Consider the following 18,752-nt stretch of genomic DNA (forward strand, 5'->3'; position numbering starts at 1 on the left):
ATCACATGGTTTTTATCGTCTCGATCAGACGATCACCATGTCATCAACGACGCCTTCATTAGAGCTTTTACGCACTCGCTCTTAACACCTTTTAAAGTTGTGGATCTCATTTTTTTGTCGTGCATGGTGTCATGTCTAGTAGCAATTTAGAGCGTCAAGGTCCCTTGCTTTTCTCTTTCAGGTTCATTATGCATTGTCGCACGTCCGTCTTCTCTCATAAAACTATTGAGAGCATCGAGGTTGCTCTTTTTCCTTTTTTAGGTACCTTAATTGGAGAATCTTGGATTTTTATGATTTTTCTCTATTGTTCATCCATGGCTTCTTCCATTATCGTCTCTTCTGATCTCCTTTTCAACACCATTGCTTTTGACCATGTTTTTTCTCTCATGGAAAAGAAGGATTTTGTTACTTTATTTAGAGCCATGGTGACTCTCCAGCAATTACATCTTTATCCACTAGATGTCAATAATGCATTCCTTAAGGACAGTTTGCAGCAAGAGATTTACATGGAGCAACCTCCCAAATTTGTTGCTCAGGGGGAGTCTTTTTGGTTGGTCCATGTAAATATCTTATTGCAAATTGTCGTCAACGAATGAATTATTAACATCCAATGGGTAAAGAGGTAATTGTTGGATAGCCACCACGACTATAAATAAAGTAACAAAAGCCATATTTTTCATGGAAGAAAAAACATATATGGACGATTCAAACACAATGGTGATAAAAGGGAGGTTAGAAGAAACGACGACGATGATAAGCCATGGATGAACAAGAAAGAGAAACTTTAAAAATCCAAGATTCTTCAATCAAGACACCTGAAAAAGGAAAAAGAGCAACTTCAATGCTTTGAATAGTTCCATGAGAGGAGACTGGACGTGCGACAACGCACGATGAACCTGAAAGAGGAAAACAAGGGACCTATACGCTGGATTGCTATTATCATGTCATCGTGCATGACGAAAAAAGGGAACAAATCCACAACTTCAAAAGGTGTTGAGAGCGTGTAAGACCTCCAATGAAGGCGTCGTTGACGACATGGTGGTCGTCTAGTCGAGACAATCAAAACCATGTGATTATCAGTTAAAACTAGAACTTCCATAGTGGTTGCAGTAGACGACGACAGTAGAGAATGACATCGTGTAATAACAGATACAACATAATTTTTTTTCTTCAAAAGAACCTTAGACTCCTTTAGATACCAAAATCAATATGGTAAAAACTATGTATGAAATATACACATATTCTTTATTTATAATAAAAAATATAGACTAAACTGAAAATATAAATAAAAAATAATAACAAACTAATTAAATTTAAAAGATAAATATAATATAAAGATAATATTTATATATATATATATATATATATATTTAAATTTCAAAAGATATTATTTCTAAATATCTTGTAGATATTTCTTGAATGCAAAAAGTAATATACATATATGTTAACGATGCCATCTACATGATATATTTTTGACAAAATAATTTATTCCTTAAGCTTACAAATATCAGTAAATAATTATAAAAAAAGAAAAAAATCAAGTATGTTTTACACAATACTTGTAGATATTATCTCTACTCCCCCTAGTCCACTGTAATCCTTGATGGGGATTTCACCCAACCATTCATAATTAAACCGTTTGCAAAACAACGACAATGATTTCAATTAGAAAATTCAATTAAGAATTAGTTGCAAAACTAAGATGCAAAAAATGTCATTAAAATCAGTGTAAAAATTCACATCTTATTTAGTAATGAAAACCACAAAAAAACACACCCACCCCCCAAAAACTAAAAATTGTGGCTAGAGATGGAAAAAAAGTTAAAGCGCTACGATCCATGTGACTTAAATTAATAACCGTAGATAGTAACGAATCCAAAGGTGGATATTTAAACAAAGCAAAACATAGTGAATCCGAGTGAACCTCCTTCCCACCAATCAGAGCTACCGATTTTTTCTTTCTCACTGCTCTATATAAATGTCTTTACACCCCCAATTTTCTATCATCCCGAGTTTTCTCTTTGACCTATTATCTCTATTTCGCAACCGTTATTTCTTCTATTTTCTTTAAGCATCAGTTTAGCCATGTCTACCGCAGCGCAACCCAAAGTTAAGAAAACAGCTGCGACCACCAAGAAACACCTCTCTCACCCTACCTTTGCCGTGGTACTTTTCAATGATTTTTTCAATTCAATTATTCTCACGCTCTTATCTTATTTCAGTTTGTTTATTTATGAATTTTTGTGTGTTGAAGATGATATCGGAGGCTATTACGAGTCTGAAGGAGAGAACTGGTTCAAGCCAATATGCGATAACGAAGTTCATCGAAGGGAAGCACAAGGAGTTGCCACCAACCTACAAGAAACTTGTACTCATTCAGCTCAAGAAATCTGTTGCTGCTGGCACGCTTGTCAAGGTTAAAAACTCCTTTAAACTTGCACCCACTAAACCTGTCTCTGCTCCTTCTGCTAAGGTTGGTGTTGCTGCTCCTAAAAAGCCCAAGTCTGTTACCAAGACCACCACCAAGGCTGCTTCTAAGCCCAAGCCTGCTCCTAAGAAGAAGCCCGTGTCTAAGCCCAAGGCTAAGACTGCTGCTGTAGCTGTCAAGCCCAAGGCTAAGCCTGCCAAGAAGGTTGTTGCCAAGTCTGCCAAGAAGACTCCCGTAAAAGCGGTGAAGAAGCCCAAGAGTGTGGTGAAGAAACCCAAGAGCGTGAAATCTCCAGCCAAGAAGACCAAGAAGTGAAAAAATGGAGTGGCATGGGTTTTGATTTGATGTTATAGTGTTATCTATTTCAGATGAAATCCTAGTATAGGTTGGTATATTGTTAGAAAGAGAGTATTTGATGTAAATTTTCTTGTTAGAAAGAGTTCTCGTTTGCATTGAATACAGTTCTTCATTATTCATATATTGGTTTACTCTCCTATTGTCAATTGGATTGCATTTTTCTTTTTCTTGATCATTATAGTTGCTCCTTACAGCATTGGCTTGTGTTTTGTGTTGATAAGATGTTTGTGAATTTCTAAGAAATTGTCGTGTGATTGAGATAATTCTTTCAATTTGTCTTCTATTGTCATGCATGAATTGGAGGAATATTGTGGAATATGAATAGATGGAATAATTTGAAGACTCTTACATTTTTTTATTCATTATTTGAATTGCATTTACTTTCATTTGAGATTTTAATATAGTAGGGGGATAAAATTATAATTATAAAAGATGATGAGCTTCTATGGTTTCAATTGAGTGGCTGAAATGACTTGGACCAACAATGGTTGAATGAGCCCAACCTGTTTACTTTATCAGTTTAGAAATCAAATTTTAAAAGTTTTACAGAAAATGAATTTAAAGACTGTTTAATTTTTCTAATTGTTAATATATTATTAATTATAATATTTTTATTTATAACATATTTTAAGTGGCTTTTCCTTTAACATCAAATGTTTATTTCTAATTTGAACATTACTGTTCTGTGTTAGAAATAATTTTATAAAATAAGTAATGATCCTTCAGTAATATAAATATGACAAATGTATATATTTGATTGATTTATTAATGATATGAAAGCTTAGATTTGTACAATAGAAAAGCTTGGCCTTATTATTAGTTATTATTCACGGCGTCCAACCTCCAGTGCATAGTCTTATCCGATGTGGGAGATAATGTGCCAGAAGTACATCTTGATTCTCTTAGTGATATTCTCTTTAATAACTTCGAATGGAAATACTTTCCCAAATTCATTCACGTGTTCTTAGTTTTTCTTCGGAATCCTAGGCCCTGTTGGAAAAATTCAAAACTAACAGCGTACAAGAGATTTACAAGAAGAAATCAAAATGTGAAACCGTGTAATAGATGCAACCGTGTAACACTCAGACACCCCTGATGCTAGTCCTTGAGAAAGGTAAATTATATTTAAAACGGGAGGACTAGTCTCTGGGGAAAATTCATACATTGGTACAAAACATATTACATCAATAACTCTCATCATTATATAAGAAGACATAATAAGGTAGTGTAGCAATATAAGTTACAAAACATATACACCGCAAGTCACAAAAGTCAGTCCGGGTGAAAAGAAAATGATGAAGCCTTTTTTGGTCTCAGCGGTCATGATTGAACTGATATGTCTGCATTTGCACGGTCTGTGATGTTGGGAGGAGCCGTTTTTGTTTCCTTATCCATTTTCGATCGTTCTTTCGGTTTGCAAACGCCGTTGTTGTTGTTGTTGTTGCTGTTGCTATTGCGTCGAATGTTGTTTTTGTGAGGGAAAGGGGCATTGGAACCATTCTTGATGTGACCTCCACCTCCTGTGCTGTGACGCGCTCGACTACAGGCTTCTGGAGATGAGTTCACAGTATCCCCAAAGCTCCTTCTCCGACTTAGTTTTGGTGACTTCGGTCGAGTCAGTGGCAGCTGTCACTCACCAAACCAAACCCAGTTCATATATTTCTCATCCAAATTAAAAGAACCATAAATACTGTTATGGTTGTTTAATATTCATAGAAAGAGGCCAAAATACCTTCTTTAATTCAGTCTTAGGAGGAGGCCCTTCATAGTAGAAACTTGGTACTGGATTTGCTTTGATTACCAAATTCTTTCTCAACTGCTTGATGGCTGCTTCTTGCTCTTCCTATCATATCAATTCAATGCGCAAAAGATTACATGGGGGGGTAAACATAAAACAAGTAATCCAGGCTTTGGTAAAAGGGATGAGGGTGATGCTTGTAGTTCGAAGAGGAAACAGAAAGATAAGAACTTTTAAATAACAGTGTATAATGCAACTACAAGATAACGACAGTACCTTTAGCCTTGCCTCGTACTGGTTTTTCTCTTCTCGAAGAGCTCGATGTTTCTCCTCCAACTTCAGATAAAACTGGATACATAAAATAATAATATCAACATGGAACAATCCTCTGTTTCGAATTATATACAAGAGTCAACTTGTCAGTCAATCAATACCTCCCTCCGTTTCTCTGCACGTTCAGAGCACCTAAATGTAGGGGCTGAACCGAGAGTCACCTTAGATCTGGCTGTGCGCATAGACATAGCACTAGTGTTTGTGGTCAAGGAACATTTGATAAAGTAACAGCCGTATTGTTTGGATGGTTTCAAAATAAGAAAAGAAATCTCACTGAAATTCATTATGTTATAAATGTTTTAGACTGTACAAGAACGAAGTGTCACATGCCAAAAGATTCTGCAACTGTAGGTAAAACTTGCTCTGTTTAACAATAAATCATCAAAATATCCATGTTTAGAGGATACGAGGAAGCAATAGACCAATTATCTTCATCATCATAGTTCTTCTTATCATGTTGCAAAGGCTTGCTCGATGAAAAAGGTGAGTTTGGCTGAAAAAATGGAACTTTTCTGTTAGCGACTCAAACAGAAAAATAAAACGTTGCAAAGCATCCTGACAAACGTCAAAATATATAAATAGGAAGTCTATTAACAGAAAACCTTAACAAATTAGCAATGCATACAAAATAAACCATTCATGTATTTCTTTGACATGGTATTATGAGTTTCCCAAGATCTAACAGACTTGAAATTGATCCAATGCATATATACGTCTCAAATTTTTAATACCATAAACTACCTTCATTTCGAGATTTAAAAAGATTCCTTTGGCAAGCTTTCTTGTTTGAATTGCAGAGGGTTGAGAAATTAAACCTCTGTGAAAGAAATATATCTCGCACAAACAAGCATGTTCTAAAACAAAATGAAGATCCTTGGTCTGTAATTCTAAGTAAAACTGGAAACAACCTATTAATAACATATATGCATAGCATTCACCAGGTTAAATACATCCTTGGCTAAGTTATATGAGTATGTATGGATTGAAGTGGTTCATTCTTCAACATCAACATGTGATGGCATAACAACAAGCAGGACCATCAATTACCTGTGAATTCTTTGATGAGATAGGTGAGTGCATGTTGTTAGTGTTTGATGACAAATTCAGACCATTTGCATCAGCTTCAGTATCAACAATCTGTGTGTGAGATTCATGCCTTTCAGTAACCAGATCAGTTGGATGTGTAACAAAGTGACTAGTATGCTCTTTTCCAGCAGGCGAGCTAAACTTAATACTGTCACCCATTTTGAGCACTTCAGAATTCTCAATCTCCTCGTCAGGCAAGTCAGTATTACAGTTCGTTGTTTTGGCACTCAAAACATCCTTCTTCTCATGGCTTTTCTCGACAAAAGAATTACCTATGGTACATTCCTTTACCTCATGGTCCTTTGCTTGAGCCTTAGCTGCTGCCATTTTAGGAGAAATGCATACATTATCATTAGAACTACCATAGGAAGCTGGTACTACACCATTTGGCTTCTTGTCCACAACTTGCATGCCTGTAACTTCTCTCCCCATGGTACTGCAGGATTTAAGTTACAGCATGAGTGACACAAGACTCAGACAAAGATTTAATGCTGAAATTTCATCTATGTGCGTTAAAATTGAAGAAATACTACACATATTAAAACAGAGTTACGCCACCCGATAAACCAAATAAAAAAGTCACTTCATATGTTTAAGGTCAGCTTAGTACACTGTCCTGTATACGAAGGTAAAAGATTAAGGGATTAGTTAAATATCCTTATATAGATTAAAGAAATAGTAAAAGGAAGCTACTTCTTCTGAATGGGTTATAAACAGATCCAGGAGAGCATCCAGTTAAAAATGAAAATTTTGTTCATATGAATAGATTCATTGGAATTAGTGATTTTGAAATTTTCATCAACCGCCCTGTAACCTCCAGATTCTGACGTAGAACGAGAGAAAACGGCAAGAGTAGACATTTCAAGGTCTGGCATAACTGCATATTTTTTCAGAAGTAAAAACTAAAATTCCACATAAGAAGCAAAAATGAAAATTAGAAAGCTACTCCAATATGATCTTTAAATGAAAGGTAAGGAAATATATATATACTTACATAGTAGAGTAATAAAGTGAACGAAAAATAAAAAAAACAATGTTTCCCTTTGTCTGGAGGAACAGAAACGGAGACGCAAAAAGACTAATTCAAACAACTAAATTCACCAGTAACAAGTGTGATGAGTCAGCAGAGAAACCGGAAAATTAAAGCTTTTGAAAAGAAAAGAAATTAAGTAAACCCGGCAAGTGAAGAAATCAACCGAAGAAATGAGAAGCCTTAAAATAAACAAACGAAAACATGGAAAAGTAAAAAGGAAATCGAATTCCACTTTTGAGCCAATATTCATATCCCCATTTTGAAAAGGAGAAGGGTAACTGTTGGCGGTGAAAGAAGAAGAGGTTCTGAGGAGCTAGCCAGCACTGGCGAGTATAAAAATCAACGAATCAGAAGAAAGATCAAAGAAAGGAGAAGCCCACATCACAAATCACAGAAACAAGCAGAAAAGAGTGGAAATGGCAGATAAATCTCTCCACAGTAGGGCGAAGCAGAGTTAGGTGCAACAGAGATCGACACCCACATTGTAAAGCAAAAGAAAAGCAAACCAAGAATGGGAACAGAGTCAGCAAAGAATGAGAGAAATGTAGCTTACAGTTGTGGCCTGATCTCACAAGATCTCCTTCTTCTTCCTCCTCTTTCTTCCTTCTTTCCTCCCTCTCTCTTACTCTCTCTCTCTCTTTTGCGTGTGTGTCTCTGGTTGTGTGCTTGTTTTGTTTTATTTCCTTGTGGGTGGGTGTCAAATACAAAGAAAGTCCAAAATTTATGTTTCAATAATATTCTTTTGCTTTATCAAAAACCTCCTTTCTCTTTTTTATTCTCACTCTCCTCCTATTTGCGTTTATGTTCCTTCGTTGGTTTAACATTATTTATAGATGGTCTTTTCTGGTTTTTAACGGCGATTTTTCACCGAGACACTTTTCTCCGTAGGTTGTCGGAACATCTAACGGCGTTAACTGAGAGTGAGGTTAAAGTCAAATAAAAATTAAAATGTAGAGTAAAAGGAAGAGAAGACGAATGATATTAGTCATCCAACAGATAAGGTATATGCTTTGGTCTTATAGATATGCCTAAATATAGCCAAACAATTATAGGCTAGTAGACCAATATCTCCACCAAAATAATACACAACTTTTTTCCTAATTTTCTACATAAAAAATAATCACACGGTATTAAAATTGATATTGTATCAACATCATGAGGAATAAGACCGTGATTATAGGATATTAATTGTAAGCAAAGAAAAAAGTAGTCCAAAAGAAGGAATGCATTTTCTGTTATGAAGTTGTTGAATAACTAATCTAGAATATGTTTTTAAAAAACAAGTATACGAACTACACTTTAATACACGAGAGAATTGTTTCTTTTCATTAGAATTAAGCATTTTCATTCACATCAACTTCAATCTAGTTTTATATGCCATATCATTCATTAAAGTGTGAAGTTACTTTACATGATTAAGATGATAATCCAACCTTGTTAAGAAACTTGAATAAATATCCTATTCGGGTATGCTAATTAATTCTTCCTACCAATTGCTTATTTCAATGAGTTTTACCTTCGCGAACAAAAGCAACAAAACTATTTAGACGTTTATATTCTATTTCCTTTTATGAAATGGAGTATGAATTTATCGTTTGGGGTATTCTCCCTCTTTCTTGAAAGTAAAGCGACAATTTGACAGTACAATGATAATGATTAAAAGTCATCATAATCATGGACAGGTTTAAGCAACAATATCTGGGTCGAATTAGATGAGTAGGATTAGGAAGGGATAAAAAAAAAAATCTTCTTTTTACTTTTTCCCCTCTCTTTTGTGGGGTTGTTTTGTTTGTTGTTCTACCTCTCTCTCTTCTTTCCAAATTTCTATTCTCCATCTTTATTTAATAACCGTGTCTGTCATTTGACCAGACATAAAGGTTTGTTCTGTCACCCAATAACTACTACCAGTGAGTAGTAAGAATGATGCATACTCATCAACCCAACCGCTACAACCATCTTCACTCAATTCACCACAATGTTTCTACTCGATGCTACCGTGGAACAACATTGTACAATCACGTGACAGATTAAATGTAACTTTCATTTCTAACTCGTGAACATTATAATTATGGCATCAAATCTCTTCCTATGTTTCTATGGGTGTGGACAAGGTTCGAGTTTCTCAAATTCTGTGACACATACTTACCACTTACAACAATCATGCTGAAGATAAATTCCATGTCACTAACATGGTCTCATTCAAGTGATATCAATTGAAAAATGCGCACGCACCAGACGTTAGAAGCTATGCCATAGAATTGTGACACAAATTATGAAAGTTCTGTTTTCGACAGAAAAGTGCAAGTTTAACCTTCATTCCATTATATGCAGGTATATATATATGCATATGGTTGATTAATTGTTCTCGTCACAAATCCCAAGCTTCTTTCTTAAGATAAAAAGTAACATCTTGAAAGTGTATTTCTTATTGTTAGGTAGGTGTATAATCAATCAACGATAAATGCACACCATTTTGTTTTCTTCCGGATGATGAAACGTTGAAAGATGCTTGCCAAATTCATGTAAACACAAGTTTGTAACATTTTCTTCTGTATGATGATTGTTAACAAAGCATCATCTATCAGAGTATAAATAGGGTAACAAAAAGGCCAACCAAGAAGCTTATGCTGCAAGCTATGTTTATTTTTGAATATGAGCTAACTCGATTAACTCCGTTTTTTTTTCATCATAACATGTTCCCACACCTTCTTTATAGAGTCGAGGTACAGTGGCAGGGACACCTTTTCTCTTTTTTCTCGTTTTGCTCATCTTCTATGGCGGTCATTCTCCTTTTGAATTTGAAGGTGCAAAGGAGCTAACTATAACTCTCTATTTCAAATTCCCCTATAGTTTAGTTAGTAGAAACTACTGATAACTTCATTATCACTTTATTGCCATGTTAATTACGAACTAAATAAAGTACTGCCACACTTGTAGGTAGGTAGAATTTAGAAAAGCCTTTAAAAAATGAGGTTCTTTATTGGCAGTGGAGAATAAGGGGAATCCCACATATTAATTGTTTGTTTAATAATAGCATATGTTGGTAGAAAATATAATTAATCACAGATAATATCTTGCACTGGCTTAAATAATTGGCCATTTATTCATGACCTAAATTCTGAGAGCTTTTACTTGATGCCTACATTGACATTGTTGTTGTATACCTAAAAATTTGAAACCAGTAGATGTTCCTTGTGTGTTTGAACAAGAAGGGTCAAAATTACTGGTGAAGACCGAATAACTTTCTGTCAGAAATGGCTGTAGTAAGAGGCAATGAGACACTCTTCGCTGTTACTTGTCTCTGGACATTCTTTATTCATCGTCTTGCATTCGTACGTTCTGTCATTGCAACATGTTGTTGTGGTTTGTGAACACTGTTTATGGAGACTTGTGTTTTATTGTCGATCAGTTACGGGAATCTGTTCTCTTCCTAATTCCTAACTCTGGAACAATGTAGAACCTTTGACCTTTGAACATAAAGTATGCTACTATTGCTATACCATGATTTGCCAAGATTTTGCTTTATCTTTGGTTTTGCACCGACGGAGAAAAAAGATGCTTTGTCTTGTTACTTTTGTGTTTCCTCGACTATTTTAATGTTTGATACTGTTTCGTTCCAATAATCAAATTCTGAATTGAAATCCTTTCTAAACATATATTAAAGTCATAAAGTAAACAGTATCGTTTGTATGTTTTAAACATGTTTACAAGAATTGACCATATTTAATCTCTATTTTCAATCGTGGGCTACCTTTTGGCCTACACTTTAATATTCCATTTGTTTTCCCCTTTCAAGGTTTCCACAAACTGAAAAGAAGTTGAACCCTTCGTTTCAAATTAATCATACAAGGAGTGCAGGTGCAGAAAATTGAAGAAAATTCCCAAGTTGTTCGGTGTACGTTGTTTTGCTGTGTCCGAGGTACAATGATTAATTTTAATTCAATTGTGTGATCGTTTTAATTGAAGCATCAGTGATTAAGATCTGAAATCTACGTACCACAATTCCAATATCTAATGCAGTTGAGATATCATGCCCAATACCTACAAAACAATTTTATCAGAGTCACCGAATGTGTTTGTTACAACTTCTCAAAATTATTTGAAATTTAAAAGAATCAGAAAATTGATTACCACCAAAAGAGATTTAAAACAACTTTCAATAAAATTATATTGTTTTTTTTTCTTTTTGTAGCTAAAACCTTGATTAACAAGTGTTAAACTCCATACCAACAACAACTATAGCTTTCCAAATGAATTTCTTAAGCAATAGACTTGATTTTCTATTTCTGGGTATGATTCAGTGCATACTAACACATCGTTATTCATTAATTACATACATGGAACGCGTACAGGTTTTAATTGTATGTATTTTAATAATTAATGACATTAAAGTGTCACCCAACACGTCATTTTCAATCAATTTCGTATTCCTTAAGAACTTAGAGGCTAGTGCAGTATCTTAACCCTTCACCAAATGATAGTTTCAAATTAGAGACTCGTTTGAATTAAACCAATTTATATTATCTATATGGTTAAAGTCTCTTTTCTTTCATACAAACAAGCCTCAATATTTTATGTAGATATTGCCTTTGTGCTGTGGTTGACCTTTATGTTCCAAAGAAATAAAAAAAATGCAAATAATAAACATTCTTGTGGAGGATCATCAATCCTCGTCATAACACGTTTTCAAATCAAGAAATGATATTTTTCTGTTATACTTATGATATTCATGTATTGTACTTCATGTTCCCAAACATACATATTTGTATATAAATTAGAAAATCATGAGGACGAGACATGAAAGCTTAACCGATGAATTATTATATAGCTGAGCAAAATTATATAAGGAAAATTCGTTGGAAATATATAACTATAATTTATATGTATTTTATGGTATGATGGAACCAACCATTTTCACTGCACATGCCAAGTTAATTTTATCAACACCGATGCCTCAGCCGACATCTCCATCGTTCAACTGAAAATATGTACTTCTAAGTCTGATAAACCAAATACAACAACTTACACTTCTAATCAACCTTAAACTTAAAATTGATATACATGATTTAAAAACTACATTTTAAGATTAATTCAATTTTATAAAAAATTGTTTGTAAAATAAGGGTTATATCTCTTTTATTTTTTTACTTAATTTTATAAAATTAATTTGTAAAACGAAATTCACACTTATTTATATATTTTAAATGTATTTTATTTGTAAATGATATGGAGTATTTAAAAAGGATTTTTTCTTATAAGATTTTAATATGTAAAATTTAAATTAATACTTGAATTTCAATAGATCTAATTTAATCAAGTTACTCATTTATAATATTAGATATATATCAAAGTTCTACATTAATTAAAATTTAAATCAAATTATATTATCCAAGTAAAATTTATCCTTGATTTAATTAAATTGATAGTATAAGTAAAATTTAATTTTTAATATAAAAAAATTTAATAATAGACACTATCATATTTTTGACACCACATTTTTTTACTACTTGACATTATTTCTAAATGTTATTCACTCTTTCTTTCTTTTAAAAATATTTTTAAAAATTAAATTTGATTACAACTATTTTATCCATATATTTCCTTTAATAATTGGGATGTATTTGTTAGAAAGAAAAGTACCAAAGGAGATCTAGAAGTGCAAAAAGGGTGTGTGGGCACCTTTGATTTGCTTCCACCGAACTAAGCATTACAATATTCCAATTAATTGGTCACATATTAAATAATTGTGCACGTGTGGAAATAGACTCCCACTTTATCCCTACATTTCTTTCTATTAACAACAAATTATGAATTTCTCTTTATTATTCCTACTACCTATTATTTCAGTCTAATAAAGTATTCAATCTTTTTCTTTTTACATTTCAATATGAAGAAAACAGGTTGTCTTTCTTTAAACATGCTATGGTAAAATTGTTAGTCTTTGTAATAGCTACAAAGTATCTTCCTTTAAACTTTGGATAATTAAAAAAAAAATTCATTACTCTTTTTTTTTTGTGAAAAAATACAAGGAGAAAGAAAAGGTAAGATATAAAATTTGTTTTTTTTTTTAAAATAGATTAGTGATTTCTTTACTGTTTGTAATGAATATGAGTAGGATTGAATTGAAAAAGAATTAAATGTAAATTAAATTGGATTTAATTCATTTTATTTGTGGTTTAAATGAGTTCGAGTTGAATTCAAGGAATTGATTTATAATTTATCAGCAACAATTTTTTATTAAATTTTTATTATTTTCTTCATAATTTTTTTATTATAATTATTACTTTTAATTATATAAATTAATAATTTGATCATTTTGAATATTAAAATATTGTTTAATAACGTTTGAATACTTAATTTATTTGTTTTTCAAGTTAAGTGATTTGACACTTTAATTTTCATTTTTTATATCTATAACAATGTTTAGTGAAATAAGTGAACATTTTAACTGTGCTGTTATATAATAATGAGTATTATAATAAATATATAAAAATTGAAAGAAAAAAAATAATTGACTTACGAAAATCCATTTTTGTACAGAACAATTTGTTTTTAACTTGCGTGGCCAGTTGATAATAGTAAAAGAAAAAACTGTTTTTAATACAACTTCCAAGCAAACTGTTTTCATCCACCAACACGCAAGTTGAAGATGAAGGAGAGAGAACAATTCCACTAAGCGACAACACGAAGATGGAATCGATTTCTCAAAAATAATAACCCTTCACGATCATGGGTAACCAATTCCACAAAGACGTGTTTCTAATTATACTAGTAACCGAGTCCACTCGATTCTAGACTATATGAAACTCATTCCAAAAGTTTTGCTTTTGTCTGGTAACCGATTCTAAATTATATGAATCTATTATAAGAATTTTGTTTTTGTTTAATGTAATATTTTTGTAAGGCTCACGTCTACGAAAGACAGAAAAATGTAAATTTTCATATAAAATATTAATTATATATGAGATCTACAAATAATTAGCCTAAATCACTTTTTTTTACATTTATAAAAGAGAGAAAAATGTAAATTTTCATATTTTTAATTATGTACATATAATAGTTATATGACTAAATTATATACTGAACAACATATTATATAAATAAAAAAATCTCAGTATTCCAAAAAATATATTATATTAATTATTTATTATTTTTTAATTATAATTATTTCAGATAATTTTTATCAAAAAAATATTTACTCGTAAATAATTTTATATTATTATTACCGTTGAGACCAATTTGATAATCATTATTTTTTATTTATTAAAATATTTTTTTATATATCATATTAGTTTTTAATAATTTTTTTATAACTTTATTTTCAAATATATTATAAATCACCTTAAAAACCTTATAAAAAATAACATACACTTAATTTTTAAATGAGTTAAGTTGAGTTACAAAAACTTTGTCTTACCAAAATATAATTCAGATTTGAATTGACTTGTGTGCATAATGAATTAATTTGTGTGAAGTAAACACTCGGGAAGCATTAATGTTTTCTTATTTTTATAAGTCATTAAATGTGATCATAATAGTCACCTTACTAAAATAGCAAATTTCAAAATTTAGGAAATTAAAAAGAAAAAAAAAACAGTAAAAGAAAACAGTAAAAAACATTTATATTATAGGAATAGGAATCTGTTAAGTCTATCAGTATTTTAATTGATTGACTATGTAATTTTAGTAAAAGGATTCATACGTAATATTAAGTGTGTTTATTTTTCTGTTGATTCCTCTTTGTCATAAATTATTAAAATAAAATGTAAGAAGATATTATAAGAGATAGTATGTATAATTTTGATATAAATATTTAAACTATATAGTTTTTGTTTATTGTTTGCACTTCATTTTATTATAATTTCCATAAAAATATAATTTCATCGATTAATGATAAGAACTAAAATAAAAAATGCTTTACATATACTAATTAAATATATTTTTTTACAAATACTAACAAAAGCAAATATCTCTAATTCTTTGGAACTCCTTTGTTATGAAAAGGTTTAATAGTCTTCTTTGTCTTTAGTTTCACTATAATGTGTGTCAAGTTGGTTCAACCTTTTGAAAAAGTGTCAATTTCGTCCATAACTGATAAAATTTGTTTCAATCAAGTCCCTTCCGTTAAATATGCGAAAACGGCGTTAGTTTTTCTTTCTCTTTCTTCTACTCCTCTGCAACGCAACGCAACAGCTCTTGTCAACTTTTTATCAGTGGTATGGTTTACTTCCTGACGTAAAAATCATTTTGTGAAGTAATTATATACACTTTTGTTATATCATAATTTTATCAATTTAATATTAGAGACTTGTTATGTTTTCTTTTTAAAGGTTGAAACTTAAAAAAAAACAAATAAATTTTTATTCAAAAGATTGATGAGTTGAAAATATATTTTATATTACTTTCATAAATTGTAAAAATATGATAATTTATAATTTAATTTATAAACGAACATAATCTTTTATAATAATTTGAAAATAAAAAATATATTTAACCCATAAAACATTAATTAAAAAAAGGTTTAAACCCTCTTTTGGTCCTCATATTTGTTGGTAAATCTCAAGTGGGTCATCGCTTTTTAAACGGTCAAAATTGGGTCCATATATTTGTAAAATTGAACCAATTTTGTCCCTTCCTTTTAAGTTTTGATAAACAGCGTTAAGAGATGTTCGAGCTGTCATTTTTTTAAAATGGCGTGGCATTGCGTTTTAAATTGAATGGATTATGTGTTAATTCCACATTAGAAATTTCCATTCACAAAAAAAAAATTCTCCCACCCATTAACTTCGTCTTCTCCATAGAAACTCTAGCCGTCGTTAGCCATGCCCGCCACCATCCTCGCCCAAACCACCACCGTGCTACATAACCATCAACACCGTTAAGCCACAACCTTCCACTATCAACCTCGTCGGATCCACCGTCTTCTTTTGACCCAACCAGAAAAAAAGATTACCTTTTTTCTTGCACCTCCTTCCATTGTGTATTCGATCATTCCATATTAAGTTCAAGAATATAAATACTTTCACCAGGATGAAGAATTTGTAAAATCCAGAGTAATCACATCCAAACAATAAGATGTGATATGTTTGTTGGCTATATTCTGCACAGCCGAAACCTCTCTTCTACCTTCGTTAAACGAAATCACAATGCGCGTGTTCAACCTCGCTTCATCTTCACCCAACGACCTGAACAATAGCAGAAGCAAAATATACTCCATCAGCGACTTTCAACGAGTCTCGCGTTAGCTTGTCGCCTGAGCGTGTCGTCAGCGGTGGCGATAACGGCACCGATGCCTGTGTGACTCTTCACAAAACCGGTTGGTCCATACATCATGATGGTGCACTTGTCCCCAAGCTTAACTCCATTGATCCTCGACTCCACAAACTTTTTATAGAACACATCCAGGTCCTCTTCCTCAGACACAGAAATCCCAGTACCCAAAATCAGCTCGAACCCGGATAGAACTCGAGTTGCACTACTACAAAATTAGCTATAGATAGCGCTTAATAGATAGCGCTTTTTTAAATAAGTGTTATCTATTAATGTGTGGAACAATAGATAGCGCTTATTTAAAAAAGCGCTATCTATAACTATGACAATAGATAGTGTTTTTTTAAATAAGCGCTATCTATAACTATTTAATATTATTTTTTTAATTCATAGAATAATAGATAAAGGCTTATCCTTTCGATCTGGGTAGTCACGGATTCTGGCAACTACTTCAATTGGGTGTTTTGGAGGGGGTTCCTTGTTTGCAGTACAATTTGGGTTGGGAAAAGGGTGCATTTGCATTGCTGATTTAGGGCCATGAAAATTGAGACGGTGCTTGGACTGTGGAGTCTTCATCTGGGTGGGGTAGTTTTGTTTGGAAGAAGGGGTTGGAGCCATAGTGGAAAATTTGATTGTGAGAAATAAAGATTGAACTGAGAAGAAAGAATTGAGAAGAAAATGAAATTGGCGCTGGAGATAGAGTAGAAGCCGAAGACAAATAAAGATAGAACACATAACCCATTAATTTAATACATAATACCACGCCATTTTAAAAAAAATATAGCTCAGCATCTCTTAACGCCTTTTGTCAAAACTTAGCGGAAGGGACAAAATTGACTCAATTTTATAAGTATATGGACGCAATTTTGACAGTTTAAAAAGCGATGACCCACTTGAGATTCACCAACAAATATGAGGACCAAAAGAGGATTTAAACTTAAAAAAAATGAGTTTTATAAGACTATTTTACTGTAATAAAAGTGATAACAAAATTTAAAAGTTGTAAAAACGTTGAATTATAGGAATAAAAAACAATTCCTTCCTAACTAGAGTATATATCTTTTTCAACAACAAAATAAAATATTAATTAGAAAAATAATAGTCTAATGAAACTCCTACATTACACAAAAAGTAGTAAAAAAATATATTAAAATTGACGTGGCATAATAAAATCCACTAAAAATACATTAAAGCTTATTAATGTGGATTTTACTATTTCATAAGATTATTGGTTAGCAACTTTTACTCTAATATAAGGATTCTTACAAGGCTCATACACACTCCATTTGTTTAATTTGGTTTAATGACAAAAATTATGTTTTCAAGATAGAGTTTTTATTGAGTAAATATTACTGTTATATTAGGTGTATATCTATATTATTTAGTCATTAATTATAAGATTACATATGTTTTTTGTATTAAATTATTTTTAAGAATGTGTTTCATCCTTATAATAAATTTATGGTTTTTTTACTTTATAAAAATAAGGCAAAATAATAGAATTTTACATAGTGTAATATAACTTAAACATATATTTTGTTAAAAATTACTTTTACATAACTTTCCTTCAATACAAATAAAAATAGTTTAAAAACAAAATACAATTTTTAAAAATTGTTTAGGAATAAAAAATCTAGTTAACCCTTAATTATATACGATACACAAACTTAAATTTTTGAAGATTTTTTTCACAGTTGAAATCATATTTATTATTTTTATTAATCTTATTCTTATGTATATTTTAAATTTTTAATAATTTATATATTAGAGAAGGAGAAAGTTAGACAAATACCAAAAATTAGGAATGAGACCCAATATATTTTAATTTTTTTAATCATTAACTCATTATGATTTGGAGAAACTATGAGCATTAATTCACATGTTTTATATAAAGGATCACATGAAGAATAGTGAGATGATGATACCACTGACAAAAAGTTGATGCATTGCAGAGGAGCATAAGTGAGAGAAAGAAAAGTTAACTCCGTTTTCGCATATTTAACGGAAGAGAGTTAATTGAAACAAATTTTATCAAGTATGATTGAATTAAAAGGTTGAACCAATTTAACACCGCAGCAAAATTAGGAAAAAAAAAGCTATTAAACCTTATGAAAATGTTTATAACTTTAGTTAGTCTGGACCACCAAATCAACGTGTCAGCGCGACCTACATGCACGTGTGCCTATGATTATGAAAAGATGTTACATACACTCGAATGAAATTAGATTTATTCTATTAATTAATAAAACATTATAGTATCATAGTAATTACTATTTCTTAAGTTAAGCATGCTTTGATCCTTACAGACATGACATGATTAAATTAAATTCTATGTTTATTGGAGTAATTTTTATATAGATTCGGTATGGTATGATATTTTGTATTCATTTAACTTTTTGTTTTTTATTTTAATAATGTTCATGTGATAATTAATGAACTTTGAATCTGTTTGCCAAAATTGACAGTGATACAAAGATTTATTTGAAAATTAAATTTTATTCATATCT

The 18,752-nt window shown here is 31.5% G+C and overlaps 2 protein-coding genes across 2 annotated transcripts; one reads left to right on the forward strand and one right to left on the reverse strand.

The window, feature by feature from the left end:
• The first annotated feature begins 1,989 nt into the window (after positions 1-1,989).
• LOC124826116 (uncharacterized) lies at positions 1,990-2,906 on the forward strand. The gene is made up of 2 exons (XM_047298874.2): positions 1,990-2,166; positions 2,255-2,906. Exons 1-2 carry the CDS (start codon positions 2,086-2,088, stop codon positions 2,741-2,743), a joined length of 570 nt encoding a protein of 189 aa, XP_047154830.2. The 5' UTR covers positions 1,990-2,085; the 3' UTR covers positions 2,744-2,906.
• A 915-nt stretch (positions 2,907-3,821) lies between these two features.
• LOC124826117 (protein WVD2-like 2) lies at positions 3,822-7,772 on the reverse strand. The gene is made up of 7 exons (XM_047298876.2): positions 7,529-7,772; positions 5,904-6,378; positions 5,264-5,349; positions 4,958-5,048; positions 4,800-4,871; positions 4,518-4,628; positions 3,822-4,411 (listed from the first exon to the last, which is right to left on the reverse strand). The coding sequence occupies exons 2-7, from the start codon at positions 6,372-6,374 to the stop codon at positions 4,106-4,108; spliced, it is 1,137 nt and encodes a 378-aa protein (XP_047154832.2). The 5' UTR covers positions 6,375-6,378; positions 7,529-7,772; the 3' UTR covers positions 3,822-4,105.
• Positions 7,773-18,752: the final 10,980 nt, after the last annotated feature.

Source organism: Vigna umbellata, chromosome 8, assembly GCF_029865625.1.
Source record: "Vigna umbellata cultivar VRB3 chromosome 8, Vumbellata_1.0, whole genome shotgun sequence".
NCBI classification, from domain to species: domain Eukaryota; kingdom Viridiplantae; phylum Streptophyta; class Magnoliopsida; order Fabales; family Fabaceae; genus Vigna; species Vigna umbellata.

What these genes read in the sequence shown, in the direction of transcription:
- LOC124826117 (XM_047298876.2), bottom strand. Translation starts at nt 6,374, where the DNA reads ATGGGGAGAGAAGTTACAGGCATGCAAGTTGTGGACAAGAAGCCAAAT. An exon ending in TCTCATCAAAGAATTCACAG is followed by an intron (nt 5,350 to 5,903) that starts GTAATTGATGGT and finishes CCATTTTTTCAG; the next exon opens with CCAAACTCACCTTTTTCATC. An exon ending in AATTGGTCTATTGCTTCCTC is followed by an intron (nt 5,049 to 5,263) that starts GTATCCTCTAAA and finishes CACAAACACTAG; the next exon opens with TGCTATGTCTATGCGCACAG.
- LOC124826116 (XM_047298874.2), top strand. Translation starts at nt 2,086, where the DNA reads ATGTCTACCGCAGCGCAACCCAAAGTTAAGAAAACAGCTGCGACCACC. An exon ending in CTCACCCTACCTTTGCCGTG is followed by an intron (nt 2,167 to 2,254) that starts GTACTTTTCAAT and finishes TGTGTGTTGAAG; the next exon opens with ATGATATCGGAGGCTATTAC.